The sequence below is a fragment of the Haematobia irritans genome, chromosome 2, assembly GCF_050003625.1.
Source record: "Haematobia irritans isolate KBUSLIRL chromosome 2, ASM5000362v1, whole genome shotgun sequence".
In the NCBI taxonomy this organism is placed as follows: domain Eukaryota; kingdom Metazoa; phylum Arthropoda; class Insecta; order Diptera; family Muscidae; genus Haematobia; species Haematobia irritans.
The window spans coordinates 17,152,936-17,176,873 of NC_134398.1; the positions used below are offsets into that span (position 1 = coordinate 17,152,936).

General features: G+C 29.3%; 1 protein-coding gene and 1 long non-coding RNA gene across 2 annotated transcripts; both read left to right on the plus strand.

Moving 5' to 3' along the window:
- Positions 1-3,582: 3,582 nt before the first annotated feature.
- On the plus strand, positions 3,583-22,613 carry clumsy. The gene is made up of 14 exons (XM_075293476.1): positions 3,583-3,911; positions 3,973-4,119; positions 4,193-4,255; positions 12,318-12,521; positions 12,736-12,947; positions 13,023-13,211; positions 13,273-13,425; positions 15,851-16,092; positions 16,161-16,350; positions 16,409-16,767; positions 20,352-20,550; positions 20,632-20,860; positions 20,921-21,189; positions 21,268-22,613. Exons 1-14 carry the CDS (start codon positions 3,836-3,838, stop codon positions 21,961-21,963), a joined length of 3,228 nt encoding a protein of 1,075 aa, XP_075149591.1. The 5' UTR covers positions 3,583-3,835; the 3' UTR covers positions 21,964-22,613.
- LOC142223605 (uncharacterized) lies at positions 4,659-5,800 on the plus strand. Its single transcript, XR_012718817.1, has 2 exons — positions 4,659-5,403; positions 5,454-5,800. It is a non-coding gene; the product is annotated as an uncharacterized LOC142223605 (long non-coding RNA).
- Positions 22,614-23,938: the final 1,325 nt, after the last annotated feature.

The following is a 23,938-nucleotide window of genomic DNA, read 5'->3' on the forward strand; positions in this document are numbered from 1 at the left end:
AAATAGGAGCAACATTCTACACACACACACACCTTCAAAATGAGGGGTGTTCAGGTTTTTTAAATACAAAATTGAAAGAAATACGTCAAGTTTATATTGACCAAATTTTGACCGTATCACTCTTTATACATATATTTAAATCTGACCCTATCAGGACAAAATTTGTTAGAAAGAAGAATTTTCTTTTCGGAGGAACGAAATTTCAGACAACCAAAGTTTTTTCAACGCTATACAATTTTCTTTAAAAGCAAATAAAATAGATTAGAGAAATCGTTAAATCGCTTATCACAAATTAGAGTTTATTTCGTCTTAAAAAATACTTTATTAGAAAAGGGAAATTTCTGTTGTCTAAAAATTCTTCTCGAGCATGTCTATAGACATCGGCTTACATATGTCCGAGCGGAACAGAATGTTAGTTAAAAACATGCACCATTTTGTAAATCTGGGGTGGAACACAATGTTAGTAAAAACATGTGGGAAACATTTAAGTCTGAAGCAATTTTTAGGAAAGTTCGCCAAAGTGTATTTATGATTTATCGACAGATATGAGTTAGAAGTATGTATAGGAAAATTTAAATCATTCCTACAAATTTTTGTCTTAGCAGTGGCGATTTTACAAGGAAAATGTTGGTATTTTTGCCGAAATCGGAAAAACATATATATGGGAGCTATATCTAAATTTGAACCGATTTCAATCAAATTTGGCACGCATAGCTAGAATGTCAATTATATTCCCTGTGCAAAATTTCACGTAAATCGATACACAAATTTGTCTTTTTTGTCATATGAGTGTAAAGGGTGAAGGATATATATGAGAGCTATATCTAAATCAAACCAAAATTGGCATGTATATCCAGAACTTTAATTCTACTCCATGTACTCTCAATTATAAGTTAGTTAATACGGGGTATATATTTAACAAATAAAAGCCGTATATAATTCAGTTTGACAAATATTGTATAGTAATAAAATTTTGACAAAATTTTCTATAGCAATAAAATTTTGACAAAATTTTCTATAAAAATAAAATTTTGACAAAATTTTGTATAGTAATAAAATTTTTACAAAATTTTCTATAGAAATAAAATTTTGACAAAATTTTCTACAGAAATAAAATTTTGACAAAATTTTCTATAGCAATAAAATTTTGACAAAATTTTCTATAGCAATAAAATTTTGACAAAGTTTTCTATAGAAATAAAATTTTGACAAAATTTTCTATAGAAATAAAATTTTGACAAAATTTTCTATAGAAATAAAATTTTGACAACATTTTTGTATAGAAACAAAATCTTGACAAAATTTTGTATAGTAATAAAATTTTGACACAATTTTCTATAGAAATAAATTTTGACAAAATTTTTCTATAAAAATAAAATTTTGACAAAATTTTCTATTGTAATAAAATTTTGACAAAATTTTCTATTGTAATAAAATTTTGACAAAATTTTCTGTAGAAATAAAATTTTGGTAGATTATTTTTGGGGATCGGTTATATATAACTATAGACCGATATGGACCAATTTTGGCATGGTTGTTAGCGGCCATATGAAGGGTGGTTAAAATTTCAAGGGCCGATGTTGATTTTGAATAAAACACAAACTATTTAGGAAATTATTGTAATTTTATTTTATTATGATATATTGGTATTACTCAATTATGTATAGAACAAAATATCGGCCAAATGGGCGCCGCGACCTCGGTGGCACACCTTCATCCGATGGTCCAAATTTTCGATGACGCTGAGGCATGATGGAGGTTCTATGCCGTTAATGTGCCGAATTATCTCATCCTTTAGCTCTTGAATTGTTGCTGGCTTATCGACGTACACCTTTTCTTTCAAATAACCCCAAAGAAAAAAGTCCAACGGCGTCAAATCACATGATCTTGGCAGCCAATTGACATCGACATTACGTAAGATAACACGGCCATTGAATTTTTTGCGCAAAAGAGCCATTGTTTCGTTAGCTGTGTGGCAAGTGGCACCGTCCTGCTGAAACCACATATCGTCCACATCCATATCTTCCAATTCGGGCCATAAAAAGTTCGTTATCATCTCACGATAGCGAACACCATTCACAGTAACTGCCTGACCGGCCTCATTTTGGAAAAAATACGGCCCGATGATGCCGCCAGCCCATAAACCGCACAAAACAGTCACTCTTTGTTGGTTTTTCGACAATCACTCTTGGATGTACCCTCCACCATGGATTGCGTCGAAACTTCTACGAAAGAGTGTCATCCACAATCGAATTAATTGGGTTGTGGTATCTTAAAACTTCTTATCATCGTTTTCCAAATTGTTAGTTAGTCCATACGTGGTATATATTAGACAAAAAAGGTATATATAGGTAAGTCTACAAATAATTACAAATTTATATGGACTTTTGCACGGTACGTAGAGAGCCAGAATTGAAATATGGGGGTCGCTTTTATGTGGGCTATAACAATTATGAACTTGATATGGGCCAATTTTTGTGTGATTGGGGATCGATTTATCTGAGGGCTATATATAACTATAGACCGATATGGGCCAAATTTCAACTGACTCGGATGAAATTTGCTCCTCCAAGTTGCTCCAAAAACAAATCTCGGGATCGGTTTATATGGGGGCTATATATGATTATGGACTGATATGGACCACTTTCGGCATGGTTGTTAAATATCATATAACTACTACCACCACGTACCAAATTAAAACCAGATCGGATGAATTTTGCTTCTCCGAAAGGCACCCGGAGTCAAATCTGAGGATCGGTTTATATGGGGGCTATATATAATTATGGACTAATATGAACCAATTCCTGCATGGTTGTTGGATACCATATACTAACATCACGTACCTAATTTCAACCGAATCGGATGAATTTTGTTCTTCCAAGGGGCTCCGGAGGTCAAATCTGGGGATCGGTTTATATGGGGGCTATATATAATTATGGACCGATTTCGACCAATTTTTTCAATGATGTTTGAGGCCATATATTAACACCACGTACCAAATTTCAGCTGAATCAGATGAATTTTGGTCTTCCAAGAGGCTCCGGAGGTCAAATCTGGTGATCAGTTTATATGGGTGCTATATATAATTATGGACCAATTTTTGCATGGTCATTAGAGACCATATACTAACACCATGTACCAAATTTCAGCCAGATCGGATGAAATTAGTTTCTCTTAGAGGCTCCGCAAGCCAAATCGGGGGATCGGTTTATATGGGGGCTATATATATTTATTGACCGATGTGTGTATGTAACTCAGCCTTTAAGGTGAAGAACTTCTTACACACTACCGTATGCTTGGGAATAATGCCTTACCTGCAATGTTTGCTCATATCTCGTCCACTCTCACAATTTACCTCTTGGTAATGCTGATGAGAAATACTTTCCTCATAGGACATGTATTTAGATTTATTTAGCTCATTAATTAGCCGATTTCACCTTATAATAGTCTTTAGTGACTATTTATTTGTTTTTCTAAATAATTTCGTTTATGCTTCAATGTTTGGTTGAATGCAATTGGCGAAAGTGCATTTTTGTCAATTAATTTTCAAATCAAGACAAAACATGATTGCAGAACAAAAATCATTTAAATTTAGGCCTTAGCCGAGGCAACATCCCCAATTTTCTTAAAGTGGTGCTGCAAATCGTCATCGTTGTCTGCTGCAAAGAAAGAAAAGCACATAAAAAGAATTTTTACATCATCATCATCGATTTTTACTAAGAAAAAATAATGTAATCCGAGAAAAAAACCAAAATATTAATTTCAAATTTCGTACTTTATCATCAAATTTTATTCAAGTAAATGAAGGAAGCGACAATAAGTTAATCAACAAAAAATGGCTACATTGTTTAAAATTCTTTGTTATTTATTTTTAATTATATCGGTCAAGGCCAAACCTAAATTTAACATAGGTAAATATTTTGAAAAGAAAAAAAAGTAATTTTAATTTATTTTTAAATTCTAATCAATTAGGCATTATTTTGGAATCCCCCAAAGATGAATTGGAAATTGCTTTTCGTTCAGCCGTTGATAGATCGAATATCAACGAACGTAGTTTCGAGTTGGAACCTGTGGTGGTCTATGCCAGTGCCGAGGATAGTTTCATGATGGAAAAGGCAGGTGGGGTTTGTTAAGACTTGAGATTTATAGATTTTTCACTAATATTTGAAAATTTTTATAAAAATTCCTTTAGCTTGTAATTTAATATCCCAAGGGGTTATAGCCATATTTGGTCCCATACAAGGAAGTGGTTCGGGTAAGTAAATGTAAAAAGGAAACGGAAGCGATCAAAACATCTGTGGATTCGTAATTAAACCTCTGCTATTTTTGATTAATAATTTTACGACTATTTCCTTGAAAATCGGTTGACATGTGGAACCTGCGCCTAAAGGTGAGTATTAAGTTCGTGTTTAGCCGCTAAAGTGAAAACTAAATCACTAAAGAAAGGCATCAAATTATACATCTTTGTTGCAAATTTTATTATAACTTGATGGGGAATAGCCCAAAGCAAAATTTCACAAAATTTTTATTCCTTAAAATGGTAAAAGTAATCGTGAAAAAATGGCGTTTTAGCTGCTAAACTCGAACTTAATACCCACCTTAACGTAAAATTGTATGGTCCAATGCCACACAGCAATTTATGTACAGACGGACGGACTACGCGAATTGGATGGACGTTTTATACCCTGCGCCACACTGTGGAACAGGGTATTAGAAGTTAGTGCATATGTTTGCAACACCCACAAGGAGACGAGGTAGACATATGATGTCTTTGGCAATTTCGCTCAGGGCCGGGCCAGGGCCCCTGAGTCGATGTAGCCATGTCCATCTGTCTGTGAACACATTTTTGTTATCAATGTCTAGGTGGAAATTTAAGTCCAATCGACTTCAAATGTACACACAGAAAACAGATTGGTTGGAAAACGTTTGCAGTAATTAATATTCGACACTCAGAACATAATATAAGTTGTCTCAATAGTTTCCCAGTATTGTAGAATATTTTTTGTCCCCTACAACCATTTGGTGAAAATTCCAATAAGTTTTCTTGTGTGTTGCAAGATAAATAGTTGTGGCAACCAAATGTCTCTTCTATAAAAAATATTTCCTGACATCGGTACGTACGACCTACCGTAAAGAAATTTCTCAACTGTTATTTAGTAATCATCACTCACATTTGGTAACCACAGCCGAATTCGATTTGAATAATTTTTCAAATGTCAATGTCATCATTGTTAAATTCATTATATTTTGTATTATTAAATCCATAACATGTGAACATGGATTTCAATTCAAAACCAGTAAATATGGTGGAAAATACCGCCAAGATGTAAAACCTCCATGGGCCGCATACAAGGTATTATCTTCAAAAGCTCGCAATGGACTGAAACCGAATAACAAACAATGGTTTGTAGCTGTTTATGCTTAAGGACACAAAATAAAATTTCGAATTTCAGGAATCAATGAAATCATCAAATGCGGACTGAGGAAATCAAGTTTAGTTTTTGGACCGTAAAGCATACTACGGTGGGTTATGGGCGCTAACTTGATTCGGATTTTATTTTGAAGGCGTTTTAAAGGCTATATCATTCGTTGAACTGTTCATCAAATTTTTCATTGAGGAGGTGTTTGTGTCATGGGTAATGATGAAAAGTCAAAGATTTTCGTTCGCAAATTTCAATCTCTTATGGCATATGTACTTCCCTTGGGCCGGGTATGCCGTCTAACATATAATCATTTTTTGTGCTTCTGTATTATGCTCTAAATAATAATAAACCTATAATTTGTAATTTAATAAAATATATGTATCTACTTTTCAATTCGATAGGGTGTATTAATGTGGTTGGGTGGTACAATCGAATAACGAAGTCACCCATAACCTATTTCATCGGCTGACACAACCAACACCAGAAGTGATATTAGTTGCATCTCCCATCATTCGATTGTGTCGACCGAATTACTTAGGTGACACAACTGCCAACAGATAGTTGCTGCAACTTCCAAAATGAGGTTGGCAATAAATTCGATTATCACAACCAATCTGTATTCTCTGTGTAGCACAAGTATAAGTAAGTTTTGGGTCAGAATAGAACCCTATTGATTTTGGAAGAAATCGGTTCAGTTTTAGATATATCTACCATATATTTTTCGCACGATATCTACTAATATGACCCTAGAAGCCAGAATTTCAGCCGGATTTGCTTTAAATTTTGGACAAGGAGTGCAAGTGATAGTGTTCTAAAGTGTGGCGAATTTGCTTGAAATCGTTTCAGATTTAGATATAGCTTCCATATAAATCTTTCTCTCGATATGCATTTATATAGCCCCAGAAGTCAGATTTTTGCCCTGATTTGCTTTTGACAAAATTTTCTATAGAAATAAAATTTTGACAAAATTTTCTATAGAAATAAAATTTTGACAAAATTTTCTATAGAAATAAAATTTTAAAAAAGTTTTCCATAGAAATAAAAATTTTGATAAAATTTTCTATAGTAATAAAATTCTGACAAAATTTTCTGTAGAAATAAAATTTTGACAAAATTTTCTATAGAATAAAATTTTGACAAAATTTTCTATAGAAATAACCAGGGCTGTGGAGCCGGAATCGGAGTCGGAGTCATAAAAATTTTGCTCGACTCCGGCTAAACCAAATTTTTTAAAACACTTCACATTTTTGTAACTAAGCAAGTTTTTACGCAAATTAGTTTCCATTGCGTTATTCATTCGATCAATGTACAGCATGATTGTAAATGAAAATCAACTTCCAATTACGGCCATCTTTTTATGTTTCCTAGAATGTTAGACTAGCAGATGGGCTGGATCGATCCATTTTAATGCCCATATCAATTTATTTGAAATATTTCGAACAATCGAAATTATTATTTTTTTTTTAATTTTATTTTTAGGCCATATACATATGTGGAATATTGACAGAAATTTTTTTCAAAGTCGTTTTTTATATAAAATTTTGTCAAAATGTTATTTCTATAAAAAAATTTGTCAACATTTTATTTCTATAGCAAATTTTGTCAAAATTTTATTTCTATAAAAAATTTATTCAAAATTTTATTACTATAGAAATATTTTTTTCTATAGAAAATGTAGTCAAAATTTTATTTCTATAGAAAATTGAGTCAAAATTTTGTTTCTATAGAATATTTTGCAAAATATTATTTCTATAGAAAATTTTGCAAAATTTTGTTTGTTACACAAAAATTTTTTCAAAATGTTATTTCTATAGAAAATTTTGCCAAAATTTTATAGTAATAGATTTTTTTATTAGAAAATTTGGTCAAAATTTTATTTCTATAGAAAATTTGGTCAAAATTTTATTTCTATAGAAAATTTTTCCAAAATTTTATAGTAATAGATTTTTTTATTAGAAAATTTGGTCAAAATGTTATTTCTATAGAAAATTTTTCCAAAATTTTATTTCTATAGAAAATTTAGTCAAAATTTTATTTCTGTAGAATATTTTGCAGAATTTTATTTACTACACAAAATTTTTTCTAAAATTATTTTTTTTTTTTAAATTTTTCAAAATTTTATTTCTATAAGAAAAAATTTTCAAATTTTATTTCTATAGAAATTTTCTCAATTTTTTTTACTGATACTCATTGATACTCACTGCTATAAAAAATTTATTCAAAATTTTATTACTATAGAAATATTTTTTTTTTTCTATAGAAAATTTAGTCAAAATTTTATTTATATAGAAAATTTTCAAAATTGTGTTTGCTACACAATTTTTTTTTAATTGTATTTCTATTGATAATTTTTTCAAACTTTTATTTCTATAAAAATTTTTTTCCCAAATTTTATTTCTATAAAAATTTTATTCAAAATTTTATTTCTATATATTTGTCAAAATTTGATTTCTATAGAAAATTTTGTCAAAATTTTATTTCTATTGAAAATTTAGTCAAAACCTTGTTTCTGTAGAAAATTTTGCAAAATTTTATTTACTAGACAAAAATTTTTCCAAAATTGTATTCTCACTGATACACTGTTAGAAAAATATGTTTTCCATAACGTTAGATTTAAATTTTAAGTACATAGATTTTGTAGAAGTATATACAATTTTGTCTAAATCGATTCAGATTCAAATTCATGCATATGGGAATATAAACCTTTATATAGCTCGCAACAAATTTAAAGGATTTGAGATAGTATTAATAATTTTGGTCCAAAAATACATATACTGTTGGTATCTTCTCATATTATGATGGGTACTTATAAAGGGTGATTTGTTAAGAGCTTGATAACTTTTTTAAAAAAAAAACGCATAAAATTTGCAAAATCTCATCGGTTCTTTATTTGAAACGTTAGATTGGTCCATGACATTTACTTTTTGAAGATAATTTCATTTAAATGTTGACCGCGGCTGCGTCTTAGGTGGTCCATTCGGAAAGTCCAATTTTGGGCAACTTTTTCGAGCATTTCGGCCGGAATAGCCCGAATTTCTTCGGAAATGTTGTCTTCCAAAGCTGGAATAGTTGCTGGCTTATTTCTGTAGACTTTAGACTTGACGTAGCCCCACAAAAAATAGTCTAAAGGCGTCAAATCGCATGATCTTGGTGGCCAACTTACCGGTCCATTTCTTGAGATGAATTGTTCTCCGAAGTTTTCCCTCAAAATGGCCATAGAATCGCGAGCTGTGTGGCATGTAGCGCCATCTTGTTGAAACCACATGTCAACCAAGTTCAGTTCTTCCATTTTTGGCAACAAAAAGTTTGTTAGCATCGAACGATAGCGATCGCCATTCACCGTAACGTTGCGTCCAACAGCATCTTTGAAAAAATACGGTCCAATGATTCCACCAGCGTACAAACCACACCAAACAGTGCATTTTTCGGGATGCATGGGCAGTTCTTGAACGGCTTCTGGTTGCTCTTCACTCCAAATGCGGCAATTTTGCTTATTTACGTAGCCATTCAACCAGAAATGAGCCTCATCGCTGAACAAAATTTGTCGATAAAAAAGCGGATTTTCTGCCAACTTTTCTAGGGCCCATTCACTGAAAATTCGACGTTGTGGCAGATCGTAAGTCTATTCATGATGAAATGTCAAAGCATACTGAGCATCTTTCTCTTTGACACCATGCCTGAAATCCCACGTGATCTGTCAAATACTAATGCATGAAAATCCTAACCTCAAAAGAATCACCCTTTATCATTATTTTATTTATTACACATTGCCCTAAATTTGAAATATAGAGTTCAATTGGCATCTAATGTGAAATTAAGACCTTTTTTTGCACACATAAATAAATACGATACTTTATATCGATTCACTTACGGTACCCCCACAATAGAACTACAAATTAGTGGTATTATAATGAGATTTAGTTATATTACCCGGAGTCGGAGTCGAGCTGATGAAAAATGCTGGAGTCAGAGTCGAGCAAAATTGGCTCGACTCATAACATTTTGACAAAATTTTCTATAGAAATAAATTTTTGCCAAAATTTTATATAGAAATAAAATTTTGATAAAATTTTCTATAGAAATAAATTTTTGACAAATTTTTCGATAGAAATAAAATTTTGACAAAATGTTCTATAGAAATAAAATTTTGACAAAATTTTCTGTATAAATAAAATTTTGACAAAATTTTCTATACAAATAATAGTTTGACAAAATTTTATGTAGAAATAAAACTTGACAAAATTTTCTATAGAAATAAAATTTTGACAAAATTTTCGATAGAAATAAAATTTTGACAAAATTTTCTATTGAAATAAAATTTTACAAAATTTTCTATAGAAATAAGATTTTGACAAAATCTTCAAACTACGATTGCCCTTGCACTTACTGATCACAACTAATCTTTGTTCTATCCGCTTATTAGGGAAAATTCCTCATATTAGGCAGCTGTTATGCATAGGTTTCGGGTGCCTTAGTTGTTATGTCTTTAGGTTAGGTTAGGTGGCAGCCCGATGTATCAGGCTCACTTAGACTATTCAGTCCATTGTGATACCACATTGGTGAACTTCTCTCTTATCACTGAGTGCTGCCCGATTCCATGTTAAGCTCAATGACAAGGGACCTCCTTTTTATAGCCGAGTCCGAACGGCGTTCCACATTGCAGTGAAACCACTTAGAGAAGTTTTGAAACCCTCAGAAATGTCACCAGCATTACTGAGGTGGGATAATCCACCGCTGTTGTAAAGACAGGGATTGTTGTGTATGTTATGTTATATAAAATATTGTGAAGAATAATTCCAACTTTGTAGGATATTCATATCTATGGACTCGTTCAGCTCGTAGGACCAAATATAAAGAAAAATCCTATCCAAGCAAAATACTTAACTGCTAGAAGTTTTTAGGATACTGAATACATGACCGTTAAAATTCAGCTCGAATGACCAAATGTAAAGAAAAATGCTTTACCCTTTGAGTATTTATACACTGTTAGAAAAATATGTTTTTCATATGTTCCGATATAAACAAAATGTGTTTCGGGCACAATTTTGAAACACAATATATTTAAGTGCAAACATGTAATGTTCCTAAACTAACACTAAATGTTTGGGACATCTATGTTAATATGTTAGAATAAATTATGTTTGGGGCATGCATGTTTCATAAAAATCATATGTGTGAATGCAAACATATATAAATTTACAAATTTCGACTAAACATACATATGTTGTGATATTTTTTTCAGAGAGCGACAGAGAGAGAGTATAGAGAAAGAAATAGAGATGGAAACAGGGAGAGTTGACGAAAGATATCAACATAACACAGCAAAAGAATCAAAAGAGAACAATTTCTGTGAAACCGCTTGTATGTTGTTTCGGAAAACTGTTTTATGATCAGGCCAAAAATTTGATATGCTTAAGTCTAAATATTATTTAATTTGAATAAAGAGAATGGACATTCGGAACCAAGAGAATAGACATTTGAAAAACAAACAGCATATGTTTTCGCCTTGGGAGCAGCATTTTATGTATGTGTGAACATGTGTTTTGTTTATCATTTTGGCATTATGGGCACAATTTTTTTCTTGGTTCGTTAAAAGAAATCAGGGGTCTTCATAAAAATAACGAAAGGGCACTATACACTTTTTAGAGTTGGGACAGTAAAATAAAATAAGGAGGAAATAGTGAAAAATTACAAAGTAAAATGTATAAAAACAAAGTTTAGTTCCTCCTTATTAATAAGTAGTCCACGAGGAGTTGACGGACACCTTCAAATATAAAAGCGGGCATTAAGTTCGAGTTTTGCAGCTAAAACAATTTAAAAAGTTTATTTTCTTTAAAATGAATTATTAAAGAAAAATAAAAGGCATTTTATAACGATGTTGTTAAATGCTAGTAAACAACTGTTCACGCCTAAATAAATTTATGTTTATATTATAAAATTGTTTATGTATGTTTATACTCGACTCCACGCTCTTCTTTTGTTAGAGTTTTTGAATTCCTTCCAACAGTTTTTGTTACAAAATTGTTATTTTTGCAATAAAAAAATAATATTTTATCCAAAAATCAGTCAATTTCGTTTATACCAAGCACTGTTACTGACTATAAATTTTTAATAACCCACATTTCGAAGTTTCATTATAAAAATTTAATATAGTATAAATATAAATGTGTAAATTAAAAACAAAAAAGTGTTCGGTCGGAGTAGGGATTGAACCCACGACCCTTTGCATGCAAGGCAGACATGCTAACCACTGCTCCACGTAGCAAACAAATGTATGTTTCTGTTAAATAATGTTATGTTTGCATGGGCTCGTGGGCGCTGCAAACTATGCTATATAAATGTAACTTATAACGATAATTATCTACTGGTGACTATAACTGCTACGTAGCCCAGTGGATAGTGTGTTGGCTTACAAACTGTATGGTCCTCGGTTCGATTCTCCGTGCAGGCGAAAGGTAAAATTTATAAAAGTGAATAATTTCTTCAACATTATTTGTATTACAGAAAAAGGTGCCAAGAACTAAAATATTTCGTGAAAGTGAAAATTACGAGTATGTTAGGGAATGAACACAATCGTCTTTGCGAAAAATTCTTCCAAGCATATAATATTTTTGGGCTCAATATGCTTCCAAACATATAATATGTACACATAAAACAAACATATTAATGTTTCGGCAGTATCCAATAATATATGTGCTTCCTGCAAAATATGTTTGGAACATATGTTAAAGAAGCGATTTTTTTTGAGGGTGTAGATTTTTCAAAGATATCGCCATAACAATTTTGAGTCAATATACTAGACACAACAATGAATTATATCAATTTATAGAGGATTTAACAAAAAAAAGTATGTTTTTAATTTGATTTTTAATGTAAACTGATCTTCTTCCACAGATATTGTCGCTTCAATATGCCATACACTGGATATACCACATTTGACATTTGATTGGTCACCCAGTGAAGCATTGGATGAAAAACCATTGAGGAGTATGACTTTGAATTTTCATCCATACAATGTACTTTTCTCTCGAGGCCTAGCAGAGACAACACAAAGTTTTGGTTGGCGCTCATTTACGGTGGTCTATGAATCCGAAAAAGGTAAGGAACCATTGAAGATATTCGCTCAGTCACATGATGTAGAGATTGTTTGGGAGTAAGTTTTATGATACGCTCACGAACACTACACTGATTTAAAAACTCCCATTGAACTTTTTAAGGTAGTGCGAGGGGGATGGGTTTGAGTTATTATTGGGTTTCCAGCAAGTGAAATTTAATTCATAGATATCCCCTCTCTCATTCTTTTCTCTTCTAGAACTTCAACAACTTCAGGATATCTTTCAAATTGGAGAACCCGGTAGTAATCCTACCACAGTAAAACAATTACCAGAAGATCCAGATTATCGTCCATTTTTGAAGAGTATAAAAACATCAACCGATAATTGTTTGATTTTACATTGTTCTCTGGACAAAATAATGAGTGTTCTAAGACAAGCCAATGAATTAAATATGCTGGGTGAATATCAGGTAAGAGTTTTTCTTTCCTAAAAATAGAGAATAACTCTGATGAAAACTTGTTTTTTTTTTTTTTGAAAATTTCAGAGTATTTTCATCACCACAGTGGACACCCATACCTTAGACTTACAGGAAATATTAAATGTCGGTGCCAATATTACAACCATACGTTTAATGGATCCCACAGATTTTCAATTGCGTAATCTTGTACGAGATTGGGAAGAACTTGAAAAACGTTCTGGGAACTTTTATCGTGTGGATCCTACACAAATTAAGGTAAGTGATTGATGTAAACAGTTTGGAATGACAACTTTAAATAATTTTTTTTGGTATTAAGACTAATATGGTCTTACTTAGCGATGCTGTCTGGATGTTTGTCAAAGGCTTGGCAGAACTTGAAATTGTCGAAGAACTTAATGCTCCCGAGCTGACATGCCGTAGGAATCGTCCTTGGGCCCATGGACGAAAGATATTGGAGTTTATAAAAGTGGTAAGAGAATCCTAGGAGAAAAACAAGTAAATACCACAGAAAAATATTGGCAAAATTTTCTATAGAAATTAAAAGTTTGACAAAATTTTCTATAGAAATAAAATTTTGACAAAATTTTCTATGGAAACAAAATGTTGACAAAATTTTCTTTAGAAATAAAATTTTGACAAAATTTTCTATAGAAGTAAAATTTTGATAAAATTTTTTATAAAAATAAAATTTGGATAAAAATTGTCTATAGAAATAAAATTTTGGACAAACTTTTCTATAGAAATAAAATTTTGAGAAAATTTTCTATAGAAATAAAATTTTGAGAAAATTTTCTAAAGAAATAAAATTTTGAAAAAAAATTTTCTAGAGAAATAAAATTTTCGACAAAATTTTCTATAGAAATAAAATGTTGAGAAAATTTCCTATAGAAATAAAATTTTGAGAAAATTTTCTATAGAAATAAAATTTTGACAAAATGTTCTATAGAAATAAAATTTTGAAGTAAGATTTTAACAAAATTTTCTATTGAAATCAAATTTTGAAAAAATTTTCTATAGAAATAAAATTTTGAGAAAATTTCCTATAGAAATAAAGTTTTGACAAAATTTTCTATAGAAATTATATTTTGGACAAAATTTTTTATAGAAAAAAATTTTGGACAAAATTGTCTATAGAAATAAAATTTTGACAAAATTGTCTATACAAATAAAATTTTGACAATTTTTCTATAGAAACAAAATTTTGAGAAAATTTTCTACAGAAATAAAATTTTGAGAAAATGTTCTATAGAAATAAAATTTCGAGAAAAATTTCTACAGAAATAAAATTTTGACAACATTTTGTATAGAAATAAAATTTTGAGAAAATTTTCTATAGAAGTAAAATTTTGACAAAATTTTCTATAGAAATAAAATTTTGACAAAATTTTCTATAGAAATAAAGTTTTGAAAAAATTTTCTATAGAAATTTTGAGAAAATTTTCTATAGAAATTATATTTTGGACAAAATTTTCTATAGAAAAAAATTTTGCACAAAATTGTCTATACAAATACAATTTTGACAAAATTATCTATAGAAACCAAATTTTGAGAAAATTTTCTACAGAAATAAAATTTTGAAAAAATGTTCTATAGAAATAAAAATTTCGAGAAAAATTTCTATAGAAATAAAATTTTGACAAAATTTTGTATAGAAATAAAATTTTGAGAAAATTTTCTATAGAAGTAAAATTTTGACAAAATTTTCTATAGAAATAAAATTTTTACAACATTTTCTATAGAAATAAAATGTTGAAAAAATTTTGTATAGAAATAAAATTTTGAGAAAATTTTCTATAAAAGTAAAATTTTGACAGAATTTTCTATAGAAATAAAATTTTGACAAAATTGTCTGTAGAAATAAAATTTTCCAACGAAATAAAATTTTGGCAAAATTTTCTTAGAAAAAAAATTTTTAAAAATTTTCTATAGAAATAAAATTTTGACAAAATTTTCTATAGGAATAAAATTTAGAGAAAAATTTCTATAAAAATAAAATTTTGACAAAATTTTCTATAGAAATAAAATGTTGGCAAAATTTTCTATAGAAATAAAATTTTGACAAAATTTTCTATAGAAAAAAATTTTGACAAAATTGTCTGTAGAAATAAAATTTTCCAACGAGATAAAATTTGGCAAAATTTTCTTAGAAAAAAAAAATTCCAAAAATTTTCTATAGAAATAAAATTTTGACAAATTTTCTATAGAAATAAAATTTTGACAAAATTTTCTATAGAAATAAAATTTTGACAAAATTTTCTAGAGAAATAAAATTTTTGACAAAATTTTCTATAGAAATAAAATTTTGACAAAATTTTCTATAGAAATAAAATTTTGACAAAATTTCCTATAGAAATAAAATTTTGACAAAATTTTCTATAGAAATGAAATTTTGACAAAATTTTCTATAGAAATAAAATTTTGACAAAATTTTCTATAGAAATAAAATTTTGACAAAATTTCCTATAGAAATAAAATTTTGACAAAATTTTCTATAGAAATAAAATTTTGACAAAATTTTCTATAGAAATAAAATTTTGACAAAATTGTCTATACAAATAAAATTTTGAAAAATTTTTCTATAGAACTAAAATTTTGACAAAATTTTCTATAGAAGTAAAATTTTGACAAAATTTTCTATAGAAATAAAATTTTGAAAAATTTTTCTATAGAACTAAAATTTTGACAAAATTTTCTATAGAAATAAAATTTTGACAAAATTTTCTATAGAAATAAAATTTTCACAAAATTTTCTATAGAAATAAAATTTTGACAAAATTTTCTATAGAAATAGAATTTTGACAAAATTTTCTATAGAAATAAGATTTTAACAAAATTTTCCATTGCAATAAAAATTTGACAAAATTTTCTATAGAAATAATATTTTTACCATTTAGCGTTCAGATGAAGCATTTACTGGTCGCATTGATTTCAATCAGCATGGTCAACGAAGTTTTTTCACTCTACGATGTTTGGAGGTGACACCAACGGGTCTACTCGATCTATCCACTTGGGATCCGGTAAATGGATTTATGCCTCTTGGAAATGATGACGATAGCGATAAACGAGTTGGAGCAAAATTACAAAATAAGACATTTATAATCACTTCACGTTTGGGAGCTCCCTTTCTAATGATGAAGTATTTATTCTTGGAAATTGGATTCGGAAATCCCAGTTTTATAATTTATACTTGGTCTTCCGTTTTAGGCAAGCCGAAAATGGAGAAGTCCTGGAAGGAAATGCTCGTTATGAGGGCTATTCCATGGATCTAATAGATTCCATAGCAAAACTACTTAATTTCAAATATGAATTCCAATTAGCTCCAGATGGTAGATATGGAAGTTTCAATAAAAAGACTCAACAATGGGATGGTCTGGTAAAGCAGCTCTTGGATGGAGTAAGTTTTCTAAAAATTTTTAATTGTTATAGATTTCTAATCAGTCTTTTGTTCTTAGAATGCCGATTTGGGTATTTGTGATCTTACTATGACTTCTTCAAGACGTCAAGCTGTGGACTTTACCCCACCATTTATGACCTTGGGCATTAGTATTCTGTTTATGAAACCTGAAGTTCAGCCACCCAATTTATTTTCATTTCTTCTACCATTTTCTAAAGATGTATGGGTCTATATGGCCACGGGTTATTTGGGTGTATCATTACTACTCTTTGTTGTGGCTCGTATGGCCCCAGAAGATTGGGAGAATCCCCATCCCTGTAAGGAACCTGAAGAATATGAAAATCTCTGGACTATAACAAATACAACATGGCTGACCATGGGTTCCATAATGGGTCAAGGTTGTGATATTCTACCAAAGTAAGTAAAAATTATGGCAAAACATTTCCAGAAAACATGCCAGAACGACTGTCCTGGGTTCCCAGAACGGATACAAGAATAGAGAAATAAATATTACACGGGTGGATTGAAGACGGGATCGAACGGGACTGGGTGCACATGTGATGGACTCAGATCCCGAGATCCTATTCTGAATGTTGGATTATACTACAGTCCTGTGGCCGAGATGGTAATAACAGAATGTACGGAATGGCTCAGAAATATCAAGAGGTCAGAGAAATCGAGACAGCAGACATAACGGTGAAATCACGAACCGTTTTGGAATGCAAAAGGGCCCTAAGAGTTGAGAAGACATCGTTTTCGAAAAGGGGCAGCGGATGATAGTGTCGGCTAGGTTAGTTATAGTGGAATATTATAGGTTTTTGAAAGACAATAGGACTGCAGACGGAAAGGGTCGTTGGAGTCACGACAACACCCCTAGAATTGATAGGGCATCTTCTTCGAAAAAAATTTGTAAAAGTTTTATTTCTATAGAAAATTTTGTGAAAATTTTATTTCTATAGAAAATTTTTTAAAAATTTTATTTCTGTAAAAAAATTTGTCAAAATTTTATTTCTATAGAAAATTTTGTCAAAATTTTATTTCTATAGAAAATTTTGTCAAAATTTTATTTCTACGAAAAAAATTTGTCGAAATTTTATTTCTATAGAAAATTTTGTCAAAATTTTATTTCTATAGAATTTTTTTTTTTTTTTTTAAATTTATTTCTGTAGAAAATTTTGTCAAAATTTTTGTTTCTATAAAAATTTGTCAAAATATTATTTCTTAGAAAATTTTGTCAAAATTTTATTTCTATAGATACTTTTGTCAAACTTTTATTTCTATAGAAAAATTTAAAAAAATTTATTTCTGTAGAAAATTTTATTTCTATAGAAAATTGTGTCAAAATTTTATTTCTATAGAAAATTTTGTCAAAATTTTATTTCTATAGAAAATTTTGTCAAAATTTTATTTCAATAGAAAATTTTGTCAAAATTTCATTTCTATAGAAAATTTTATCAAAATGTTATTTCTATAGAAAATGTTGTCAAAATTTTATTTCTATAGAAAATTTTATCAAAATGTTATATCTATAGAAAATTTTGTCAAAATTGTATTTCTACAGAAAATTTTGTTAAAATTTTATTTCTATAGAAAATTTTGTTAAAATTTAATTCTATAGAAAATTTTGTCAACATTTTATTTCTATAGAAAATTCTATGAAAATTTTATTTCTATAGAAAATTTTGTCAAAATTGTATTTCTATAGAAAATTTTGTTAAAATTTTATTTCTATCGAAAATTTTGTTAAAATTGTATTTCTATAGAAAATTTTGTCAAAATTTTATTTGGATCGAAAATTTTATCAAAATTTTATTTCTATAGAAAATGTTGTCAAAATTTTATTTCTATAGAAAATTTTGTCAAAATTGTATTTCTATAGAAAATTTTTCAAAATTTTATTTCTTTGGAAAATTTTGTCAAAATTTTATTTCTATAGAAAATGTTGTCAAAATTTTATTTTTATAGAAAATTTTGTCAAAATTTTATTTTATAGAAAATGTTGTCAAAATTTTATTTTTATAGAAAATTTTGTCAAAATTTTATTTTTATAGAAAATTTTGTCAAAATTTTATTTCTATACAAAATTTTGTCAAAATTTTATTTCGATAGAAAATTTTGTCAAAATTGTATTTCTATAGAAAATGTTGTCAAAATTTTATTTCTATAGAAAATTTTGTTAAAATTTTATTTCTATAGAAAATTTTGTTAAAATTGTATTTCTATAGAAAATTTTGTTAAAATTTTATTTCTATAGAAAAATTTGTCAAAATTTTAATTCTTTAGAAAATTTTGTCAAAATTGTATTTCTATAGAAAATGTTGTCAAAATTTTATTTCTATAGAAAATTTTGTCAACATTTTATTTCTGTAGAAAATTTTGTCAAAATTTTATATCTATAGAAAATTTTCTCAAAATTTTATTTCTATAGAAAATTTTGTCAAAATTTTATTCTATAGAAAATTTTCTCAAAATTTTATTTCTATAGAAAACTTTGTCAAAATTTTATTTCTATAGAAAATTTTGTCAAAATTTTATTGCTATAGAAAAGTTTGTCAAAATTTTATTTCTATAGAAAATTTTGTCAAAATTTTATTTCTACATAAAATTTTGTCAAAATTTTATTTCTGTAGAAAATTTTATCAAAATGTTATTTCTATAGAAAATTTTGTTAAAATTGTATTTCTATAGAAAATTTTGTCAAAATTTTATTTCTATAGAAAATTTTGTCAAAATTGTATTTCTATAGAAAATTTTGTCAAAATTTTATTTCTATAGAAAATTTTGTCAAAATGTTATTTCTATATAAAATTTTGTCACAATTTTATTTCCATAGAAAATTTTGTCAAAATTTTATTTCTATAGAAAATTTTATCAAAAAATTTTTTTCTGTAGAAAATTTTGTCAATTTTTTTTTTCTATAGAAAATTTTTTCAAAAATTTTTTTTTATAGAAAATTTTGTCAAAATTTTTGTTTCTATAGAACATTTAGTCAAAATTTTATTAAAGTAAAAATTATGGCAAAACATTTCCAGAAAACATGTCAGAACGACTGTCCTGGGTTCCCAGAACGGATACAAGAATAGAGAAATAAATATTACACGGGTGGATCGAAGACGGGAACGAACGGGACTGGGTGCACATGTGATGGACTCAGATCCCGAGATTCTATTCTGAATGTTGGATTATACTACCATCTACTACCATTATATTACCATCTCTTCCGACCACAGGACTGGTCGGAAGAGATGGTAATAACAGAATGTATGGAATGGCTCAGAAATACCAAGAGGTCAGAAAAATCGTTAAACTTTCACACGTTAGCAGGGGGTAATGAAAGCAGACAGCAGACATAACGGTGAAATCACGAACCGTTTTGGAATGCAAAAGGGCCCTAAGAGTTGATAAGATATCGTTTTCGAAAAGGGACAGCGGATGATAGTGTAGGTTAGGTTAGTTATAGTGGAATAGTTTGTCAAAATTTTATTTCTATAGAAAATTTTGTCAAAATTTTATTTCTACATAAAATTTTGTCAAAATTTTATTTCTATAGAAAATTTTATCAAAATGTTATTTCTATAGAAAATTTTGTTAAAATTGTATTTCTATAGAAAATTTTGTCAAAATTTTATTTCTATAGAAAATTTTGTCAAAATTGTATTTCTATAGAAAATTTTGTCAAAATTTTATTTCTATAGAAAATTTTGTCAAAATGTTATTTCTATATAAAATTTTGTCACAATTTTATTTCCATAAAAAATTTTGCCAAAATTTTATTTCTATAGAAAATTTTATCAAAATTTTTTTTTCTGTAGAAAATTTTGTCAATTTTTTTTTTCTATAGAAAATTTTTTCAAAAAAATTTTTTTATAGAAAATTTTGTCAAAATTTTTGTTTCTATAGAATATTTAGTCAAAATTTTATTTCTATAGAAAATGATGCCTATATTTGATCTGCAACACGTTTCCTCGATATCTCTTCAAACCAATTCTTCCATCTTACAGGGCATCCTCTACACGCCTAGTAACCGGTATTTGGTGGTTCTTTGCCTTGATGATGTTAAATTCCTATACAGCTAATTTGGCTGCTTTCCTAACCATGTCACGTATGGGATCATCAATCAAAAGTGCTGAAGATTTGGCAGCACAAAACAAAATAAAATATGGTGCAGTTATGGGTGGTAGTACCATGAACTTTTTCAGGGTAAGAGAGAGATAAGGTTCCAATTGGAAATGGGCCACCTAAAGTCTATAGAAATCTCTATTTAAATTCAAATTTTTTTAGGAATCCAATTTCACTACCTATCAACGCATGTGGGCATCCATGGAATCGGATATGTCTGTCTTCACGAAAAGCAATGATGAGGGCGTTGAACGTGTACTCAAGGGTAAACGATTATATGCCTATCTTATGGAATCCACGGTATTGGAATATATAGTCGAGAGAAATTGTGATTTAGTACAAATTGGAGGATGGTTGGATTACAAAACATATGGTATAGCCATGCCATTTAGTAAGAAAATCATGATATCTCGGTTTATAAACATCTCCTTGAGAAGAAATTATTTCCTAGATTCTCCCTATCGTAAACAGATCAGTGGTGCTGTCTTGAAATTAGGTGAAGCTGGAGCCTTAACCGAACTAAAACGTAAATGGTGGAAGGAAATGCATGGAGGTGGTAAATGTACTACTAGCGATGCAGCATCTAGTGATACAGCAGAATTGGACATAGAGAGTGTGGGTGGTGTTTTCTTGGTTTTGGGTATGGGTCTGGTATGTGCCTATACCATAGGCCTAGTGGAATTTTTATGGAATGTCAAATCGGTTGCTGTGGATGAAAAGGTGAGTTCTACATTTTCTTTTATCTGGTGTTCATTGGAATTTATCTGGTGTTCATTGGAATACGTTTATCTCTTACAGTTATCCCTAAAAGAAGCTCTTAAGGTTGAGACATTATTTGCTTTGAAATTTTGGATAGCCACCAAACCGGTCCATGCTAGTTCAGCAGATTCCAGTAATTCTTCGTCGTCCTCCTCCTCGTCATCTTCTTCGTCTTCGAAATCTTCAAAATCTTCCAAATCAATGGGTCTTTCAGTATCACAAAGTATGAAATCCATAAAAAGTTCCATACCAGAAACTGTACGCTCTTCTGTTCATGAGAAATTAAAGAAAATTGGTTCGATATTCTCTATGAAGTCGCTAAAATCGGATAAACTTGACAAAGAAGTAGAGGCCGCCAATAATCAACAAATTATTCAATTATCTCCCCCGCCACCAATGCCTAGACCTTTAGCTTCTATGCATGTATCCGAAGTTTCTATGGTGGATAAGGCTACACAATTCAAATTGAAAGGTAAAACCAAGGAAAAAGTTCAGGAAACTCAAGAATCCGAAAGGGAGGAACAAAATGTATCTCCCCCTCCAAATCAACAACACCACCATCATCATCATCATCACCACCACCACCGTCATGCTGTTATACAGGATGACGAACAACAGGTGGAATCGGATGCTACAGAGGAACCAAAAGAAACAAAAACTCATCATCATCATCGACGTCATAAAGATCGCAAGCGTGATAGTAAACTAAGTGGAAAAAGTCAATTGGATGCTTAAGATCGGAATAATAGAAGAAGGAAAATACAATAACCCTCCATTCTAGGGTCTTTTGAAAAATTGGACGGAAGCGATCGACGAGTCAGAGGATGGCCATGATTTATTTCATTAAAAAATTAATGGATTCAATTTAAAAAACAAACAAAAATTGATTCTAAGTATTTTTGGTTTTATTAAAAAATTAAATGTTTTACCCCCATTTTCATGAAGCTCCGTTAGTGCTACGTTAGCTAACGAACTTTTAAACCGTGATATCTACATATCTGTCATCTTGCGTATATATTCCATATGCCAGTTAGAAACTTAACTGCTGAAAATTTTTCAATTAAAGTTAACCGGAGAGAAGATATTTGCAATTTACTTTCTATTATCTGGCAGTTAAAGCCTAACGGAGCTACAAGAAAATGGCCGTTAGTAAATAATATGAATCTATCAATTTTTTTAATTGAATCGATTATGAAAACTCAAATGCCTCATTTACATTTTCAATTAAAGCGGTTGTTTGAAATGTCAATTTCTAAAGCGTTTTCAATTTAAATTAAATTGTTTTTAATTCATTTTCATTTTAATTTAATTTGAAAATATTTTCAATAAAAAGCATATAAAAAATTGACTAAATAAATAAATACATTGAATTCTTATCGAATAAATGAACTTTTAAATTAAGTTAATTAATTCCAATTAAAACCCGTTTAAATAAATTAATCGGATCGGATTTAAATATAATAAATTAACTTTTTAATTGAGCCCCATATTTTTAAATTGAAGCAATTGATATCAAATAATTGATTCAAAATTTTGACAAAATTTTCTATACAAATAAAATTAAAAAAACACAATTTCTATAGAAATAAAATTTTGACAAAATTTTCTATAGAAATAAAATTTTGACAACATTTTCTATAGAAATAAAATTTTGACAAAATTTTCTATAAAAATAAAATTTTGACAAAATTTTCTATAGAAATAAAATTTTGACAAAATTTTCTATGGAAATAAAATTTTGACAAAATTTTCTATAAAAATAAAATTTCGACAAAATAGAAATAAAAATTTTGACAAAATTTTCTATAGAAAGAAAATTTTGACAAAAATTTCTACAGAAATAAAATTTTAACAAAATTTTCTATAGAAATAAACTTTTGAAAAAATTTTCTATAGAAATAAAATCTTGGTAGATTATTTTTGGCTCGAGTGGCAACCATGATCATGAACCGAATAAAATTTGAACAAAATTTTCTATAGAAATAAAATTTTGACAATGATGAAAATTTTATTATGAACCAAATAAAATTTTAACAAAATTTTCTCTAGAAATAAAATTTTGACAAAATTTTCTATAGAAATAAAATTTTGGTATATTATTTTTGGCTCTAGTGGCAACCATTATTATGAACCGATATGGACCAATTTTTTTATGATTGGACCAATTTTGGTATGGTTGTTAGCGACCATATACTAACACCACGTTCCTAATTTGAACTGGATCAGATGAATTTTGCTCCTCCAAGAGGCTCCGGAGGTCAAATCTGGGGATCGGTTTATATGGGGGCTATATATAATTATGGACCGATGTGGACCAATTTTTGCATGGTTGTTAGAGACCATATACCAACATCATGTACCAAATTTCAGCCGGATCGGATGAAATTTGCTTCTCTTTGAGGCTCCGCAAGCCAAATCTGGGGATCGGTTTATATGGGGGCTATACGTAAAAGTGGACCGATATGGCCCATTTTCAATACCATCCGACCTACATCGATAACAACTACTTGTGCCAAGTTTCAAGTCGATAGCTTGTTTCGTTCGGAAGTTAGCGTGATTTCAACAGACGGACGGACGGACGGACATGCTTAGATCGACTCAGAATTTCACCACGACCCAGAATATATATACTTTATGGGATCTTAGAGCAATATTTCGATGTGTTACAAACGGAATGACAAAGTTAATATACCCCCATCCTATGATGGAG

Coding starts and splice junctions, on each gene's coding strand:
- clumsy (XM_075293476.1), top strand. CDS start 3,836: ATGGCTACATTGTTTAAAATTCTTTGTTATTTATTTTTAATTATATCG. Junction 4,256..12,317: donor CATACAAGGAAGTGGTTCGG/GTAAGTAAATGT, acceptor CTTCTTCCACAG/ATATTGTCGCTTCAATATGC. Junction 13,426..15,850: donor TATTGGAGTTTATAAAAGTG/GTAAGAGAATCC, acceptor TTTACCATTTAG/CGTTCAGATGAAGCATTTAC.